Genomic DNA, 20,675 nt, shown 5'->3' on the forward strand with positions numbered 1-20,675 from the left:
TGAGTAACTTTACATAGGGTCAGTTAAATATTCATTAACATCGTAATACATTTTGTGACTCAGAAATTTGAATAACTCTTTTTTGAATATTGGTATGGTTTCAGTAACCTTAAAGTAAGTCTAAATCTTACTGTACAATTTATTGGACATAAGAAAGGCATTTTTCTTAGTACAGGCATATTTTTGATACAACGTGTATATGTTATTCTTTTGTCGAGTGTCATATGAATTATATCATTTAGATGAATAAAAATGCTTTCATTCATTTTAATATATGTAATAATTTTGTATATATACGGAAAAATAACAGTTTAAATTTTATTTAGCTGAAAGACACTATGTTGATGAAAGATTAAAAATGGTCCGTATTACTTTCTTCTGTATGCGAAAAACAGTAGCACTATAGGAAGCTTCTCAGAAAATTATTCCAAAACTTAATAAAGACTGGAGCTTAGCATAATATAATAAAATAAAGATTGTTTTGAAACAGAACCACATAGTCTATAAGTTACAAAACAGTGTTTAATTTTTTTTTTTTTTTTTTTTTTTTTTTAAGATTAACAATAAGTTTATTCCAAATCAGTCTGTCGTTTATTGTAAATTGAACAAGATCGTTTATGCACTGCAAAAAATAAACTTGCCCACGAATTGAGCCTTGAGGAACTCTTACAGCTACAGTAACGGTTTTGGGGCAAAATGTGACTTCCATATGGTTAACTGCTTTATTTCTTTCAACTACTTGTTTTCTGTCCGTCTAGTACGAGGAAAATTATTTATGTACTATACCTCTAATGCCGTACTTCTGGAGTTTTTCCAATAGAAGAGAATCTTGTACACTATCAAAAGTGTTAGAAAAATTGGCAAATGATCCTACTGCGTATTTTTTCTTTTCAGGAATATTAGAAATCTCTGTAATAAAGTTAGACAATGCACTATTTTTTTTTTTTTTTTTTTTTTTAATCTTGTTGAGAAGTCGAAGTCACATTATGGTAGAACATAAAATTTTTCAATCCCGATAGCATTATTCATTCAAAGATTTTCAAGAAAACAAATAGAATAGAAATAGGTCAGTAGTTTTGGACATCATGAACATTTTCTTTTTTGTACAAAGATATAATTTTGCTATCTTTAATCTTTAAGGAAATTTAAATTATATATTTACAAGATAGCAGAGCACATTTATTTACTATTAAACGTGCACTTGTTTTAGTAACTATGGACAGGACTTCATCTATACTTGCACCACGTGAACTAGAAGGCATTTTGATACAGGTCAATAGCCCCTCTTCAGTTATCGGAGTCATATTCATATTATGTCTATCACACGAGATGTTTTCCCCTATACGGATATCCGATATACCAGATGGTAAACATATATTGAGAAAATAATTATTAAATACTTCAATAATAGCAGTAGAATCAGCGAAAGAATTATTCCAATAATTTACTAACGATATTTCACGCATTGGGTTACTCTTCGTGGATTTGTTTATTACGTTTCACGCACCTTTCATTTTATTTTTATATCTGTATATAATACTTTCATTATAAATTCTTTTATCTGCTCGAATAACTTTCTTATATATATTTTATTGTATGTTTCTATATGAGCTTTAAATTTAGCTGGTAAATTTGTAAAATTTTTCGTAAGTTTATTGTAATATATAACTTATTGGTTAGAAATGTTTATTCCTCGCGTGACCCATCATTTCGCGTTCTTATTAGGGCCTTTGCGTAACTCTAATGGGAAGGCTATGTTAAAATTATGCAGAAAAGTATCAGTTAAATAATTGAATTTATCATTAGCACTCGACAAATTATACCAGTGTCCCAATATTCATGAGATAATAGAAAAAAAATGAATAATTTATATTTTCATTTGAAGAAATTGTTATAATTCTCATTAATTTTTTGATTTTTCTTTAAGTGTTTATCGCAGCTATTTTACAATAAAAAGCTTCATGATCAGAAAATCTAAGATCAATAATTTGAAACATACTTTTAAAATTAGTTTGTGGAGTAATAATTTGGACGGGAGCGTTTTACCTTGACGACTGGATACATTGACAATAGCATGCAGGTCATATAAATTTAACAAATTTTTAAACTTTGATTATTCAGTTGAAAGTGTTAAATTATAGATGTTTATATCACTACAGAGAACTACGCTTTTAAATTTCGTGCATAACCTCGTGAGAAATTTTTCCACATTCTTCAAAGAAAGTTCTTAAGTAATCAGCAGGGACCATGGGCGGAGTTAGGGGGGGGCCTGGAGGAGCCAGCCCCCCCAAAAAATCTAAGCTAAAACAATTTAAACCTTTTTAGGTGCTTAATATCATTATGCTTTTAACTTAATACTCGTTTAATACTTTTTTTTTAACTATTAAAGATCTAAAATTAATGCAATTCTTTATTTATTTTACCCTTTTCCACTACATCTTTTACATATCATACCAACTATTAGCATGACAGTAAAGCCGTTGAAGTCATTAAATACCCTTTACCTAGACCCCTTGGATGGCGCCCCCAATATACTATGGCAAACTCCGCCTATGGCAGGGACCCTATACATACATACAATACTAATATTTAATCCGTCAAGTTTTAATGCAGCAAGTTTACAATGTGTTTCGACGCAGAATATCCGTACGTCAATCTCCGTTGTATTTAAATATGTACGAGCTAAAATTGCAACACCATCTTGATTTTTGACTGTACGAGAATAATAACTTACAAGGTTGAAAACACTTTAGTTAACAGCACTGCTGGTGTTTAAAGGTAACCAATATTTATCGATACAAAGAAGTTGTACATTTGAAAGTTCATTTTCTAACAATAATTCCAGAGAGTCAATTTTGCTCCCTAGATTTTGAACATTATGAAAAATAACGTTTAAAGTACTCCTTGTATCTGATATTTGTGAGAGAGATTGACATTTTTTTTTAAAGCAAGAATCGAGGTGGGTGTTAAACTATTAAGACATTTTGCATTCGCATTCTCAGGATTTAATGTTATATAAACGGTATCACCATTGTGCTTGTTGACAGTTAAATTTTAGGATCACTAATTTTGGTTTCAATACCTTTAACCTTGCCCATCCTGGGTTGTATATGTGAAATAACTTCGTGCATTGTTTCATTAGCATGTACAAGGGCTAGCAACTCTTTGTTGTTGATAACTCTACTTTCATTAAACTTAATTTTAAACACACCTAAACTTAGATCCCAAAACTCTGTTTCAAAATTTGTCTGAGGTTAAATGCCTATGCACATAATTATAATATTAATCACCAGTTTAGCCTTCCACGATCACTAACAGTAGCATCTATTATAATTTACACCAAGTACCTCTCGTATTTCATTCTTATGAAGGTTGTTACTAGTTGGTTAAGGTTACGTTCTTTTTTTGTTTCCTAACAAAGACACCTACAAAATGGAAAAGAATTGTATTTTAAAATAAACGGTAGGGATGCTGAAAAGACAATTCAAAATTTCATACTGCAACGTTTGAGAATGATGGCAGACATGTAGATGACTTTTAAAATATAAATTACTATTGTTCTTTAACTTTCGCCTTGGTTCTGGACTTTATATTTACCCAATATTGTACTTAATCCTCTTCTTAACTCAATGACAGCATAGGATTGCCAAAGAACTACGAGATGCATACCAAAATTACGTATCGAGCTCCTTCGTGACTATATGGTCATCATACTCATCTTTCATGCAAGGACTCGATTTTGATTCTCGACAAGAGTTCATGTGGTTTAGTTTCCACGTTAAGCTCTAGATCTACGTTTCATATAGCCTCGGTGCTGGAGCGGGCACTAAGTCCCAATTCAGCCAACTAAAATTACTCTCCTATTTCCAATAACTACCACAGTTTTACATTTTCGAGTTATATGTTTCTATAATTTCTCGACACAACTAACTTCCGCATGTACACGCCATTGCAATCTTTGTATCTTACTATGCAAAGCATCTGAGAAGTCTTCGGGGGGAGGGGGAAGAGTATGTTTTAGACACTGGAGAATGACACTTCCAAGGGCACTTCTGCATTCGAGAGTCTGCCTTTGCAACGAATCCTTCAGTTTTCAAAACCCAGACAGAGGCCAGTGGGGAATGCATCTCAGTGTACTTGGGAACAGAATGAATGAGAACTCTTTCAGTGTTCTTATCTTGTAAAAATCATCTTATCGGGAGATTTTCTTTTCATCGGGAGATCTTCTCTTCATCGTCGAGGAGCATAATGGGAACAAACTTTCGACAAGTTCAAGTAGTCTTCCAATATTCTTTTCATGATGCAAGGAGAGAATTCTGTAAGGTTACATACAGGATGTCCAAGAATTTACGCAACTTTATTAGAAAACATTTCATATTATTTTCTACGTTTTCTACACTAACTGCTGGAAGTGACTGCCGTTTTGTTCTTCGCACAAATAGATATAACGGATCATGTTGATGAAAACCCTTTTCAAGTTATTAGTGAGATGTTACAAGCACAACAAATATTGTCTTTTAATTACGGAATACTTCGCGGTTAGTAATGTAGATGGAGTCCTGAAGATAACCCCTTCATAAGAACTCTTCACGCAACAAATGTGAAGAACACCTTGGCCAAAACTGCTTTGAGATCAGTCGACCTGGAAAACACTTTTCCAAATAACAATTAATAAGACTCCCTATAAGAATGCGTAAATTTTTGAAGACGCTGCTGTATATCCTCAACAGTTAACTTTGAGTCGTTCATGACCAGGTTCTGAACAAGAGCAACGTATTCTGCGGTGGTTACACAGTTTGGGATTCGAAAGTTCGACAGAACTTCAGTTGACCTCCTTCTCCATACATTCATGCACGGACTTCCGCACAGTACAGTCCGCAAAGGCCCTGTCCCACAAACGTCCTTCAACTGGCGATGAATATCGACACCTTTTTAACAACATATAGAAAAAAACTATTAGGCGCCTCTATGAGGAAATCCACTCTATGAGGACCGTATAAAAAAGTGTGAATTTATACAAAATAAAATAGTTAAAAGACAAAAAAAGTTTGTAGATTTAAGTCTTATAGTCTAAAGTTATTTCGTGTATAATTATGTTAATCTACCCTTATTAGTTTTTGATCTATGACTAAACATAATTTTGGTACGCATCATGTACATACTACCTCTTTAGAGATTACATTTTATTTTAGGAACAAACCAGCTTCTCATCAGGAAAGCAGAAGTCCGAAGCCTCCTGAAGAAGCATATCAGACAAGTCAAGCTAAAAAGAAGGACCTGAACAGACGTGGGAAACAACAGCGAAAGCAGTCGAGTACAAAAACGTCAAAGAGGAAGAGACTGAGTAACAGAAAAGTTACAGATTTAGAGGAACGCAACAAGCCTCCGGTTAAATCTGCCGGGAAAAAGCGGAAGACTGCGACAAGAAAGAACAAAGATAATGTTTCTCTTCAGAAGAAGACACCTAAAACTAATCAAATTGGTAAGCTACAAAGTTAAGTTACTAAATTAGTATAGAATATATACAGCATTAAATTGCCTAATTAAGATCAAAAATAGAAATTTATTTTACTTTCTTAAAAATATATGTAGATTTAGTGTCCTAAGATCTCATTTCTCATCCCCGTACTGAAAACGGAAGTGGTAGAAATCCACCATTTCTGGTTTCAGCATAATCATCATACACCAAAAACGGTAATATCGAGAAGCGGATGTTTGCAATGGTTTCAGCATCCACCTTCTCTTTCTATTCAAACCGGTAGGGGTAGAAATCAACCCTTTTCGGTTTCAACGTTAGTCGTCGTGGAACAAAAACGACCATGCCCTTTGAAGACGTACCAATCCCGTCATTGGATTCTAAAACTGAGGAAATTTCTGGAAGACTGATCGTGGGCTTCAAATTACGTGCCGAGTCAAACTTCGGAGAGACTGAAGATATATGGCAGGGTCCATAGCCTGGACTGTGTCATAAGCCTGAGTCACACACAGCATAACCCTTTAAAAAATCGCGATCCGTATGATGAGAATATTTGGGAACCAATTGAAATTCTATCGAGATGCTCTTCTTTTCTTGAATATATTGAGGAAAGTGGCAAATAGGACTTTATTCGAGATAATACCTTTATATTCACCTGGTAAAATTGGTGAGTTTTTCAAAGCTGAAGAATACAAAGGTACGTGCTATCCAAGTGGTGAATCAAATGCTTTGTTTTACAAATAGTATATGCATGTATCCTAAAAGACAAATAATAGCAATGGATACAATCTGTTACGAGGTCTTTTATTTATTTTTTTTTAAACTTCCGTTAAGGAGGAGAACCAGGTGAGGTGATGAAACAAAGCTATTTATTGGACGTTACCCCATCCCTCCCGATAGACAGACTGCCATTCAAACATTGTATATAATATAGCAATGTGAAAACATCGAGTGCAATCGAAGCGCCCGCCAAGTGTGATCTACATATGTAATTCGATTGCTTCAAGCAGAAGGCATCTTACAGACGAAATCATTGTCGAATGAGTAAGGCTTACGGTGGAAACTCTGTAAGACACGGCTGTATGCACGACTGCTGCAGACTTTAAAACAGTGATGCCAACTTTAGGGAAAATCCCGTTTTGTGGGAGTTTTTTGCCTTTAATTTTTCGGAAAGGGATAAAAGGCAACAAATATGGGATTTTTCATATATGCACACAACGAAGTTTTCTACGGGTGAAAAGTAGACATAATAAAGTAAGATAAAGTTGAAATCGATATTAATCATCAAATTCGAAGTCTTTACACGAAGTCTTTGTTTTCCGTCAGGAAAAGTGCACGTTAGTGGAAGTAGTTTGTAAAGTGAGTTAATTATATATGATGCTCAAAAACCAGGCACCGAATTTGTGATCGGGATTTGAGAAATCAAAAGAAAATAAAAGAAATGAACAAACGAATGAAAGAGAAAGTAAAATATTATGATAAATAAGAAGTAATCAACTTTGAGGATTTTTGGAAATATGTGGAGAATGAAGTTTGTACGTTTCGTTACGTTCAATAGAAGTTGATTAAAAAAAAAATCGTGACATAGATACTACATTTCTCACAATAAAATACACTGGTTCTCGATTAAGGAAAACATTTGTTTATAAACTATTTTATAAAGATAAATGATCAAAATTTGCGAATAATTCAGTTAGATATTGTAAAAAGTGAAAAGACACAGAAGTTTAATTTTTTATATTATATCACACTTTTAATTAGTATAACATGGTAAATTCAAACGCAAAATGGAATTTTTTACCTCTCGAGATGGGATTTTATAATGTTTCAGGTTAGCATCACTGCTTTAAAGAGGGACTACATGCTAAACGAAAACTTACAATGTTGCATTTATTATTCGGTGTTGCAAACTAAGGGTGTTATTACAGTATCACAAACATCCAAATTTTGGCAGCTTCTACAGCAGTAATAGTGCTAATGAGACAGGCTGGGGACTGCACATCTAAATACTTTAGCGTCTAATACTGTGATCATGATATCACGGATTTCGAATGAATACAAACAAGGCTACAATGGATTGAAAATATGATTTTTTTTCCTAAAAACCTTTGTTTCGAAAAACTGCGTAAATAAGTACCTCATTCAATTGCATAGATAATTTTCAATAGGCTTGAAGATTACAATGTCGTTTACAGCAATTTGATTTGCAACGTTGCTTACAGCCATTTAATTCCGAGAACTTTCCTACACCTACCAAAAAGTAATGTATTGTCGTAGAAGCAAAGTAAATCAAAAATTGTTTTTAAAAAGTTCCCATAAATACACCATTTAAGTAAATTTCAAATATTAAATTTTTTTCATATATCCCAAATGGGTTGGGATACCAAATTGCTGTAAACTACATCATTATCTTTATGTCTATTGGAAACGATGTACGTAATTCAATGTGATACTTATTTCAATGCTTTTTTTTTTTTTAAAAAAAAATAAAGTCCTTAAATATGTAGATTCTAATTTTTTGTAATTTTGTTTCTAGTTGTTCGAAATATGTCATATGATGACCGTACTATTTGTTATTAAGGTACTTTGGGTATGCATTACCACCTCACCTGCGTTATTACTGTTATAGAAGCATCCAAAATGTGTTGGTTTTCGATATTGCAGCACTGCGTGACAACTGTGGTACTGTACGAATATGTTTTCTCTTCACATGTAGATTTAAAATGTGTAATAACATAGTTACATTTGAAGAAATTCAACTTTATGGTGGGTTTGCAACACTGTTAACCTTGTGGTATCACAGAGTATGTCAAATAGTGTCCCCTGCCGACATTTGAATGGTGGGTAACTTCAGCGTTTTTTGACCATTATTTATAGTTTAAAATTTACAAGGGCATATCAAGATAAATTGTCCACCGTGTATATTTGAAAGTGCACTCGTGAGGAACTGAATTCATTTAGTACCTTCTTTTGCCTTGATGGCGGCGATGCAGTGTGGCATGGACTCACAAAACACCAGAAGCATTGGGGAGCTGTACTGTTCCATAATAGATGCACAGCCTCCTATAATCTACGAAGATTAGTCGGAGCTGTGTTTAGGACAACGCACATCCCTCTGAACAGCATCCCAAGTGTATTCAATTAGAGTGAGTTCGGAGTTACCTGGGAACCTGGGAAACATCTTCATGTACGTGGAGTACTCTTCGAATCAGTCAGGTACAATTCGGGAGCGATGAGCTGGAGCATTGTTTTTGCGGTAGATACAGGTCGCCTGCAGGGTGCTGGACGTGAACAAAGGAATGAACATGATCTGGCAGCAGGTATTTTTAACTTTCACCGGCTAGGGGCGTTGTAAGAAGTATCATGGATCTCATTTTATCCCACGTGAACAATTCTCATACGAAAATACCACCACCAGCCTGAACTGTACTCCACTCGAAAGAGGAATAGGAATTCATTGCCTAATGTGGTTGACGACGCACTCGGCGTGTATCAACTGGTACCTCGACTCATCTGTCATGGAAATCTTTTTTATGATGGGAGCGTCCAATGATGGTATTCCTTTGTCCATGTCAGCTGTGCCTTGTGACAAATGTTAATCAGTAGTACCCTCAGGGACATTTCCTTTTGTACTTCATTGTGAGGAAATGATTCTTTATAGTATGGCCACTCGGACATCATTGTTGTCCATCATTGAACTGACTAGTGATCTGTCGCACTGTGGCCCGTCTAACAGTTATCATTCGATCTACCAAACAGCGACCCTTGCCATCAACGCGTTAAACACTACGACAATTAACCCTGCCGGGGGTGATTTTGCTCTTGATACAGTAAAACCAGAGTCTACTCTTGGAAAACCCTGAGTCTGGAGAACTTCGAAGATGGAGTAACTCATACGTCTGGTCCCGGCAATCAGACAGCGATCAAATGCGCTGGTGTCTCGTGTCTTGCCCATTCTGTAGTCAACTGTCACTCAAAGACCCCGTACAAGCTCTGACGCCCTCGATGTTATATGTCATGCTCTTCTATTACATACGCCGGGCTGAACACATCATTTCCTTAGAGCTGCAGCTAAATCTAATTCAATTGCGCATATATATATATGTATATGTATATGTATGTATGTGTGTGTGTTGTGTGTGTGTGTGTGTGTGTGTGTGTGTGTGTGTTTGTGTGTGTGTGTGTGTGTGTGTGTGTGTGTGTGTGTGTGTGTGTGTGTGTGTATGTCAAACGTATATAAAATGCCTCATACATACTCACCAAGTAGAACCAACTCTCATCTTAAATTCGCTATTTTCGTTTTTGTTCTTAATAATTCATCCATTTTATTTTGGCCCACACGAACGTGCATACTTTGTGAACATAATCGTAACGGCCATCATATGAGCGGCCCGAGAAAGATAATGGTAAGCACCATCTCCATGGAAATTGAGTTATTTGATGGAATGGGTTGGAATCGGATCAGAGAATACTTCGTAGGTTGCTGAAATTAGGAAATGTATTTAGAAGTGTATCTCCATATGGGAGGGAAAGCTTATTTGACATGTGGCTACAATGCATCGCGGCGGAATGTTGTGTTCTCTCTTTTTTTAATTTACTCAGAAGCTTAAAAATCGTAGGTTACCATGATCTTCCCCGAGTCGCTTATATAATAAATAATCTTCAGTAATGATGATTTCATTGTTACAAAGTCTGAGTCGAGGACCAAGACCAATTGAAACTATTTTGGTAAAAGAAGGCTGAATTATTCTATTTCAAAAGAGGAACCTCCTACAAGGAAAAAAAAAAAATCTTGAAGAATATATATTTCGAGAAAAATTAATTTCTGCAAAATTTAATTCATTAAATTAAAAATTAACAAAATTTTTTACTGATTAATGTAATCATTAACTTTGTAACAGATTAATTACAAGCCTGTTCAGTGCTCGGTGGTAGCTCATGTGCTTTGGATTTCACGTAGTCTTTAGATTCACGTCCAATATAGCCTCAATGCTAAGAAGGACACTTAACTCCAGACCAAACAACCAAGAACGCTGTTCTAATCCTTCATTGTAGTAGGTTCCGCGTCATAGTTTCAATGCTGAAAAGGAATATTAAATTCCAATGAATCAGTCAAATAAATAATGCGAAAAGTCGTAATTCGATCCCAGACCATGTAATAATTAGAATACATAATATCGTGTTGCCGTGTTTTGTCGGGTACTTCCTTTCTTTTCAACCTAGTTATATCACTATTTTCTCTCTCTCCCTATATATATATACAGTGGCGTATTTAGGGGGTGGATTTCGGGCTTAAGCCCTCCCCCCCGAAATCTTACAAAGTATAGTAAAGTAAATTAAATATCTTGCAGAATTTTCACATTTCCAGGCAAAGCCCCTCCCGAAACAAAATCGTAAATACGCCACTGTATATATATATATATATATATATATATATATATATATATATATATAATTTATTTATTTATTTATTTATTTATTTATTTATTTATTTTGTTACTTAGTTGCTGCAACTTCAAAGTCTTGCAAACTTACTCCCAGAGAGCATGCGTTGGAAGACATTTCTCCTCGAATACCAAATAGCATCACCGACCAGGTATGTATTTAAAACTACTTATTTACTTGAATATTAATTAAATGTAACTCTGATCGATGTAAATCCAACCGATTTCGCAGCGCTGCTGTCGTATGTGTATTTGCGCCAGAAACAAGAACCTGTCGTTGTTATTAGTGCTATATCAGTTTGTAAATGTAGATGTTTGTAGGTGTTGTGTTGGTGCTAGTGAAATACTGCACAAAAATGAACTGTTATTGGGAATGTCTGGAAAAAGCTTAACAATGAAAGTGACCATACCAAAGAGGTCGTGACCAGGCAAGCACAAATTGAATTCGTGCAGAAACGCTCGTATATGGTCCATTTAAAAATAACTGGCAAAAATGTTGCCTGAAATACTTCGTAGAACTTATTGACTAGCTGTCCAGGAGAACCCACCTTCTGAACGTGACATGGTCCAGAGATCCCAGTCGCGTAGTCTACTGTGAACCTTGTCATTTGTCTCTGTTTTGGTTGTGATGCCTACATAAGGACGAGATTCACAACATTCTCCCTCATCACATTTCCAAACGTAAGACAAACTGGACGAAAGTCATTTGATAGGCAAGAGGGGTGTCAAAAATCAAATTCAAGGCATACTGTCTCAATTCACCGTCTTAATTCAAATACGATAAATTTTAGTTTCATAACTGTTTAACATTTTACCATTGAAGCTAAAAAGTCATAACTTCGTGAGACGCGCATCATCACACATTAATGAAGATGTCTTACGTGTTGCCAAATTGTCTTTAGTTCCCCTTTGCAGTTAGTGTTGGAACTTTAGCAGTTTGCTTTACTATTAATGTAATTTTTGTTTCATCAGAAAGTGTTAACTGATCTAGAAACTCTTGAGAGCATTTACCATTTTTTGACAGCATTTACGATTAGAAAAGCGACTGAAAAGAAATATTTATTTAACAAATTTTGAAAACGAATATATACAGGGTGTCTCAAAGGTCCCCTGACATAGGGTAACTCTGTTATTATCAGAGTTATAACAAAATGTAAGAGGAAAAACCATCTCTATATACACAGTCTAAAGTGAAGGAATTTTTGAAGTCGGACGAGCCGTTTGGGCTGTACACTCTTTATGCGCCCCATGTTAAATGAAAATGCAACGTTGCTATATATCTGGACCCACAACATATGTGAATGAAGGTACTGTTTGAAATGGGGGCTGGCCATCGACATGTTGGCGTAAAAGACGTATTGTTTCATATTTGTGTACTTTTTTCTTTTCATGATTGAACTACTTATAAGCATAATTTTGAACCTATGTTTATTTTGTTCATAAGGATATGGAAGAACCTTCACAAGCGAAAGGATTTAACAGAGAACACCCTACCTCGTCGAAATTAAAAAGGAAAGCGAAAGAAACGAAAACTTCACAAGTATGCAAAAGAAGAAGGCGCGAGGTCAATCCCCGTGATGAAATTTTGAATGATGAAGGAAGCGGAAATAGCTCCCCAGTTCCGGAGGTAAGTTCTACTTGTAATTCTGTTGTTTCATTTTTCATGTCCTTCGAAGACAATCTTGGCGATCAACAACATTAAAGTAATTATTATTGTAGTATGTGCTATTAATATTATCTAAAAGCGCTTCAGTTATTGAGCGTCCTTCTACCATTCAAAACGATGTGGATTTTTGTTTTAAAAAGTGAAAGATCTGATTTCGTTTTTACTGAATATATTATAAGGGGACATTTAACTTTCGAATCACGAACCAAAAGTTGTCAGTGTGTAGGGAGATTTACAAAGCTTTCATTCATTTATCACTCCTACGCCATTTTGGGAATTTTGATGGAAGAACGAGTAACCAGGTCAGTTGGATGAGGATTTTAAAAGAAGGGAAGAAAACATTTGATAGGTAGAAAGATTGGATAAGAATTGCATTGGATAAAATTTCAGGCTGTATTAAACCAAACAAAAGAAAAAAAAATTGAGCATTGAGTATTCGGAGCAAAATTTAGTCATAGGGACCACACCATACTTGTTTGCTCTTTGGCCTAATATACTGTTAAAACGGCATCGGAGCGTAGATTAGTCGGCAATAGCGCGGGGCCCCCTTAGACAAGGGGGCCGATTGGAAGCAATCGGTCCAAACGGCTTAAGGCCGGCCCTGATACATTGTGGAATTGCTGTACCCTAGATATATTTTCATAAATTGTTAAAGAACAGCATTGTAATTGTTAGAAATATTGTACCTAGTTTTCATACCGACGAGTTCTATACCATTTTGTACAAATGTACAGTAATATGGTCCAAAGAATGATCAATAAATCTAATCATTTCACTTCGACAGTAAAACTTAAGGGAGGGGAGTTATAAAAATATAAATAAAACTTAATAACTCTGGAAACAAACGACCAATCTCGATCAGATTTTTGACATAGATGAGGTTCAAACCTAGGATGCTTTTTTATTATTTCACTTTGACGGAGCAACGTAAGGGAGAAGGAGGAGATATACAAAAATCAATATAAATAAAAATAAAAATGACTAAGTTTGTGACTTAATAACTTTTGAACCACCTAACCGATCTCAGTCAAACTTCGAACATAGATAAGGTTCGAGACTGGAAAGTTTTTTTGTTATTTCCCTTTGATGGTAGATTCTAGGGGAGAGGGAGGCGATATATATATATATATATATATATATATATATATATATATATATATATATATATATATATATTAGGGATGACCAAAATTTTTCGGAATCGGGATTCCGGAAATTTTGTTTTCCGGAATCGGAAAATTTACTTTCCGGAATTCGGAAAAAATCCGGATTTTGGAAAAATCCGGAATTCAGAAAAATTCCGACATTCGGAAAAAATCCGGAATTTAGAAAAATCGGAATTTTTCCGAAATCCGGAATTTTTACGATTTTACTTTCCGGATTCCGGAAAGTAAAAATTCTGGAATTGGCCATCCCTAGCTAGTAGCTGTTAAAAGAAAAACACAACAATGAATATATATACTGTATTAGTTTCTTGTAGTTGAATATGCCTTTATCACTTACGTAGACAATTGCAACTGCAGTTATTTACTGGTTTATGAGGAAGGTCTTATTTTCACACACAAAAAAGTCGCCGGTATGTCTCAAACATTATCGCGTTCCCACCTGCAGCTGCTCCAAAGCACTGTAAACTACTTTTTAACCAGACGAAAGGCAGTGAAGGAAAAGAAATCTCAACAAATATTCTAATAACATTCGCTTATTGTCAACATACCTATGTACAGTAAATACAAATTTATAATTTTTGACTTTACGAAGTATACAATGTAATTGTTGAATAATTAACATAAGCAGGCATTCATTAATTTATATTAATATAATAATTAATAAAACTAATAAGCGGGTGATTGATGATTCAGTGGTAGAGTTTTCATCTATGGTATTCTAACCCAGGACATGTGGGTTTTCGATGGCTAATTTTGTGTTCGAAAATTTTCCCGGTGGTACTCTTGGTTTCCTTTCTTATATTGTTCCATCATCACTCATTAACGAATTTAGTTTATCAAAACTCTATAGCCATATATTCATTCTGTCCGTCAGTGAAACAGTCAGTCTCAAGAACTATCTGATGGATTACCATCAATTTTGGCCATGATGTACAGAGTCAATAGTTAAGAATCGAGTTCCCTGATGAATGTAATATTCAAACCGGAAGCGGTACAAATCAACCATTTCCGGCTTTAACGTTAATCATTATATAGTAAATATGGTAATAGACAGCGAGAAGCGGTTTCCAGTAATCGACATATATAACATTCATGTAGATAGAATGTTACCCAATTTGTGCATCTGCTGAAAATAATGAGCTTAGGTATTTAGAGAGCATTTTCCGCTTTAGAAAATGTGTGCTTGGTAAAGAATGTAGAGAATTAGCTTTCAGGCACGTAGCTAGAATATGGTAATAGGAAGGGGGGTCTGTCACGAAATACTGTGGTTATTTACCAGGGGCTCAATCATTCTAAACTATTTTATTGGCAACATATATTGGTTCGTTTAGCCAAGATTTCTAATAGGGGAGATGATATGAAATACTGTGGTTACACACCAGAGGCTCGATCAATCTCAATATTTTACTGACAACATACCCATATTGATTGGTTAGGACAATAAAATGAGGATATGTTAGTAAGTATTTTAATAAGAAGCTATGAAGAAATCTCGAGTAAAAGGATATAAAAAAGTATTGAAAAAGATATAGTCTTCCGAGGTCATTCGAACGGTGTCGAGAATTTTGGGAAATTTGCGCCCTACCTCAAGAACAGGGAAAATTGCGCCTGCGATGTACCTCCACCGGGAAGTTTGAGCCCTGCGAAATAAAAGAACCTATTCGAGCTTACGCATTTCTTCGGAGGGGCTGACATTACAGCATAAACAATCCTCCCCCCACAACCATGCCATTTGTGATTTATTTTCATTGTGGCTATATAAGGAGAGAATAAACTTCAATATAAGCCAAAAGAACACAACGGATCAACGCAATCACTGCTTCTTCCAGAGATGATTTTGGGGGAACACTGGCCTCCCCAGAGCTCTCAGAGTGTCCCCTCGAAGGAGACCAAAATAATACGCCTATAATATAATAATAAATAGAATAGTACCACCAGTGACCCCCCTCCGGAATACTAAGTGTGCCCCCCGGAACATTTTTTCTGAAAGAACGACTGAACGCAATTGTGTGTTTGAAGTGTAATTCCAGCAAGTAAACACACTGTACATAGTTTTCTTAATAATATTACTGACCTGATTTTACATTCACTTTACATTTTCTTTTCTATATTTTGTGTCCTGAAAAGCCAAACAACTCGCAAGGATTGTGAACAGAGATATCTGGGTAGAGCCAAACAGCCTTTTGTAGATTAAATTATACTCTTTGATTATATTAATAAATAATTATATATCAGTCATTTATACTTTTATTGTAAATTTTGTAGTATAATGAAAAATTGTATTTGTATGGATTGCCCTTTAGTGAACTAAAATTGTATTTTTTTCATTTGTTCGGAATATTATAACGGATGTAGTAACTCACTGAGACGATGAGAGGCAAGCCTAGTTCAAGTGTGAGTGGAAGTTACTTTACACAATACAAAAATAAGTTGAATTGTAGGGCGCCAACATCCCAGTGCAAATATATAGCCGGCGCATTTTCTCCTCTTTTAGGGGTAGGGCGCAAACATCCCAGTGCAAATATATTGCGAGCGCATTTTTCCCTATTTTTGTGGTAGGGCGCAAATTTCCTGGGCGCAAAATTCTCTTATTCAAGGAAAATATAATGTCCGTGAAATTGGCAAGCCACTTATGTTAGACCCCAATTTCGACTTTAAACGTCGCTAGTGCTACGTTAGTGTTCGATAGTGACGCAAATCGTTAGTACTCCACAGATAACGGGCGCATTTTAAATAATGGATATAAGTCTTCTAACTGCATGCCAACACGCCCACTTCTAAGAATCATCTCAAAAATGAGGTTAACCGTTAGAGCAAGTAAGTGCTCATTAGTGCCATTAACATTAACGTTAATGCCTCCATCATACGGCCCTTTGAGTAATAATAACACCACGCTCTTTGCTAGAGTCTCAATGCGTCCCTATATTCTCGCGAACATAATGCGCAATGTGGATGTCCCCTGACGTGCCCAAGTTAGTTACTTTTTTTTTTTTTTTTTTTGCAACTCTTGTTTATCTGTTATTGTTTATTGTTTATTGCTAGTCTGCAGAGTAGTCCTTACATTAATATGCCATTGTCCTTGATAGTCATTGCGTATTTACAAACAATTTGTTATTACTGTTAGAAGATATCAAAAAAACAACAGATAAAATCTACTACTTAACGGTTCATATTTTTCTTTTACAGTACATAAACGATTAATAATAATAATAATAATAATAATAATAATAATAATAATAATAATAATAATAATAATAATAATAAGATTATTCCAGCATAAAAGTTATCAATTGCATCACTCTGGCAACAAGCGACGCATATTTTAACTTCATAAAAATTCGTTTCTCACGATTTTCTGGAAAACTACGTATGATAGCATTTTCATTATGCCAAGTTGTTTATCTCAGTGTGATATATGTCTTACCTTTGGACAATATCACAGTAAAACAAAAATTAAATATTAGGAGTACATCGTACTTTTGGACTTCATCTCATTAACCATGGGAAGATTGAGTAGTGTATACTTTAGGATGTAAGTTTCAGCTTAACTTGCATCATACATTCTTAGGATTACAAAAAGGAAATTTGTTCGTTTGCATTTGAAAATTCTTAGGATTACAAAAAGAAAAAATAATTTTTCCGAATTCCGGAATTTTTCCGAAATCCGGAATTTTTCTGAATTGCGGAATTTGTTCGAAATCCGGAATTTTCCGATTTTACTTTCCGGAATTGGCCATCCATAATATATATATATATATATATATAATATAGGATGGCCCATTTTAATCTTTCCATGGAAATATCTCGAAAAGGGTTGAACACAAATGAAATGAATAAAAACTCAAATAAGAAATACCATGGGGCAAATCGAATGATGATGTCGCGGTGCCCCCAGAGCCGCGTTTAATGGGGGCCCAGGCCCAACTTAGAAATTTTAAACGGAAATATGGGACAAGTAATACCTCGTTCGATAGATCTTCATACACTAAACAGCGTTGTGGCAAAAGATTGTTCATATGGGTCAAAGTTTTCGAAAGGCTGTCAAGAGAAGGTGCCTGTATCCGATAAAATGTCCAGTACCACTAATATGAAAACGGTTGGAGATAAATGAACAGGATAAAACTCGTATAGGAAATCACAGAGGGTGTTTATCATTCCACGCCACGAAAATAATCCAACGGAGAAAAAGATTATTAAGGTATAAGTGACAAAATGCTAAAGAGGAAGTCAAAGTTCTTAGAAAATTATCTTTCCGATCTTCCTCCGTAAGTAGGTGAAGCGAGAATAAATGGTAAAATCTCAAATGAGAACCTCACTTTTACTTGCAATAGGTATGATTTTTTTTGAAACACTTGGGTGCATTACAGACATCTATCTGTTCTAAAACCACATTTCAGATAATTTTGTTGTGTACATACAATTTGTAAAAACTAAGATTTTCATTTGCAATTTCACCGTTCCTACCCGACCAGCTTCACCCACTTAAGGAGGACGTTAGAACGATGATTTTCTAGAAACTAAATTTCGTCCTTTGCATTATGACACTTTAACTCGAATCATCTTCTCTTCTGTTGCAACATTTTTGAGCTCTGGAATGATAAATACCCTCTGTGATTTTCTATAGGAGTTTTATTCTGTTCATCCGTTATTATCTTCAACCGTTTTCATATTAGTGCTACTGGACGTTTTATCTAATACAGGCAGCATGTCTTTGCGCCCATTTTGAAAACGGTGACCGATATGAAAAATCTCTTGCCACATCGCTTTTTAGTTTTTAAAGATCTATCGAACGAGGTGTCAATCGCCTCATGTTTCCATTTTAAAAAAGTTGGGCCCCGGTCCTCGTCGAAAAGCGGCCCTGGGGCACTGCGACATCACCATTCGATTTGCCCCATGGTATTTCCTATTTGAGTTTTTATTCAGTTCATTTATGTTCAACCATTTTGGAGATATTTCCGTGGAAGATTAAAATGGGCCACCATGTATATAATAAGAAAGTAACTGTCTTTGTGACGTCATCACTCTTGAACCAGCCGACCGACCTCGATCAAATTTTCAACATACATGGGATTCGTACCTCATATGGGTTTTGTCATATCACTTTGACGGTGCAACTTAGGGGAGGGGGAGAGTAATTTAAAAATGATCGAAAATTCCTGATATTAGTGTCGAATCTATAGTTTTCGGTGTCGCTGAGATGAACAATGACATTTCCGTTGCTGTTTAAATCCAAGATCAGCCTTTCAGCTTGGTGAAGGGAGGGGGAGCTATGTATATAAATGGTCCAAAATGACTATTATTAGCGTCAAATCCACAATTTTCGGGTTCGCTGAGTCGAACAATGATACTTCCGATCCCGTTTACGTTCAAATTTAGCCCCGTAACTTAGGGGAGGGGGAAATACATAAAAATGATCAAAAATGACCAATATTAGTGTCGAATTCATAGTTCTCGGCGTCACTAAGATGAAAAGTGACACTTTCCGTTTAAATCTACATTCAAACCCAAATTCAGCCCGCAATTTTGGGGAGGAAGGAGATATATGAAAATAATTGAAAATGATCATTATCAGTGTCAAAACCATGATTTTCGGGGTCAATGAGATAAACATTGGCACTTCCGATGCCGTGCCTCGGAACATGGGGGAGATATAAATAATCGAAAATGACAGATATCAGTGTCGAATTCATAGTTTCTGAAGTCGCTGAGATGAACAATGACACTTCCGATGGCGTGCCTCGCAATACAGGGAGGAGAGGGGGCATATATATAAAAATCATCGAAAATAACCGATATTAGTGCCGAATCCATAATTTGCGAGGGCGCTGTAATGATCATTGATATTTCCGATGCCGTTTAAACCTAAATTCAGCCACGCAATATGGGGGAGGAGGACGGGAGGGAAATAAAAATAATCGAGAATGACCGATATCAGAGAGCGCTTTAGTAATAGTAAAATTTGACTGACTAACGGAACTTATTACTATTTTCTCTTAATTTAACCCAGCGAAGCGGATAATTGATGCTAGTTTGTAATAAAACTTCGAATATTGGTGTATCTGTTTTCATGATAGTTGAATGGCTAGAAGTTCATTCTGGTGTTGTAATTAATTTTGATTTCATTTTTCGAGTCACATTCGATTATCAGATTTGTCAGTTATTCTAGTATTGTTCCGTATTTGTAATATATTTGTGTATTTCTTTTTTCATAATTGAACTGTTTATAAGCACGATTGTGATGATCCTGTGTTTATTTTGTTCATAAGGATAAGGAAGAACCTTCACAAGCGAAAGGATTTAACAGAGAACACCCTACCTCGTCGAAATTAAAAAGGAAATCGAAAGAAACGAAAACTTCACAAGTTTGCAAAAGAAGAAGGCACGAGGTCAATCCCCGTGATGAAAGTTTGAATGAAGATGGAAGCGGAAATAGCTCCCAAGTTCCGGAGGTGAGTTCTACTTGTAATTCTGTCTGTTTCATTTTTCATTTCCCCTCAAAGGCAATCTTGACGATCAACAATATTGCAGTAGTTATTATTGTAGTATATGCTAAAGCGCCTCAGTTATTAAGTGTGTTTCTACCTTTCAATGCGATGTGTATTTTTGTGTCTATTGTATCTGTTTGTCTCTATTCCGCGACAGCTTTCATAAATTCTTTATTTTGATTAAGTTTTGTGTGTGTTTTCTTTGATTTTTCATAATAAGGCCTATTAATTGAGGTTAGAATCTTGAGTGAAAAAAAGAAAGGAGTTTAGTATCAGTTTTTGTGAAAAATGAACATGATGTACGTGCAAATGTTTTCTATTCTAATTTCATCTTCGAGCGGAAGGAATCATGTCTGACAAATTAAAGATAAATTAATTTGCTATATTTGGTTCTGCACAGAGCAAACATCTTTGAAACAATCGAGACAGTCTTTTATT

The 20,675-nt window shown here is 35.3% G+C and overlaps 1 protein-coding gene across 1 annotated transcript in view; it reads left to right on the forward strand.

Moving 5' to 3' along the window:
* Window positions 1–20,675, forward strand: part of LOC145679466 (uncharacterized) — a 312,009-nt gene that overhangs the window by 251,248 nt on the left and 40,086 nt on the right. The window contains exons 23-26 of the mRNA XM_081750046.1: window positions 5,193–5,482; window positions 10,981–11,072; window positions 12,365–12,547; window positions 20,019–20,201. Coding sequence (XP_081606172.1) covers window positions 5,193–5,482; window positions 10,981–11,072; window positions 12,365–12,547; window positions 20,019–20,201 — 748 coding nt within the window. The remainder of the gene's footprint in view (window positions 1–5,192; window positions 5,483–10,980; window positions 11,073–12,364; window positions 12,548–20,018; window positions 20,202–20,675) is intronic.

Source organism: Thermobia domestica, chromosome 2 (genome assembly GCF_964235325.1).
Source record: "Thermobia domestica chromosome 2, izTheDome1.hap1.1, whole genome shotgun sequence".
NCBI lineage: Eukaryota > Metazoa > Arthropoda > Insecta > Zygentoma > Lepismatidae > Thermobia > Thermobia domestica.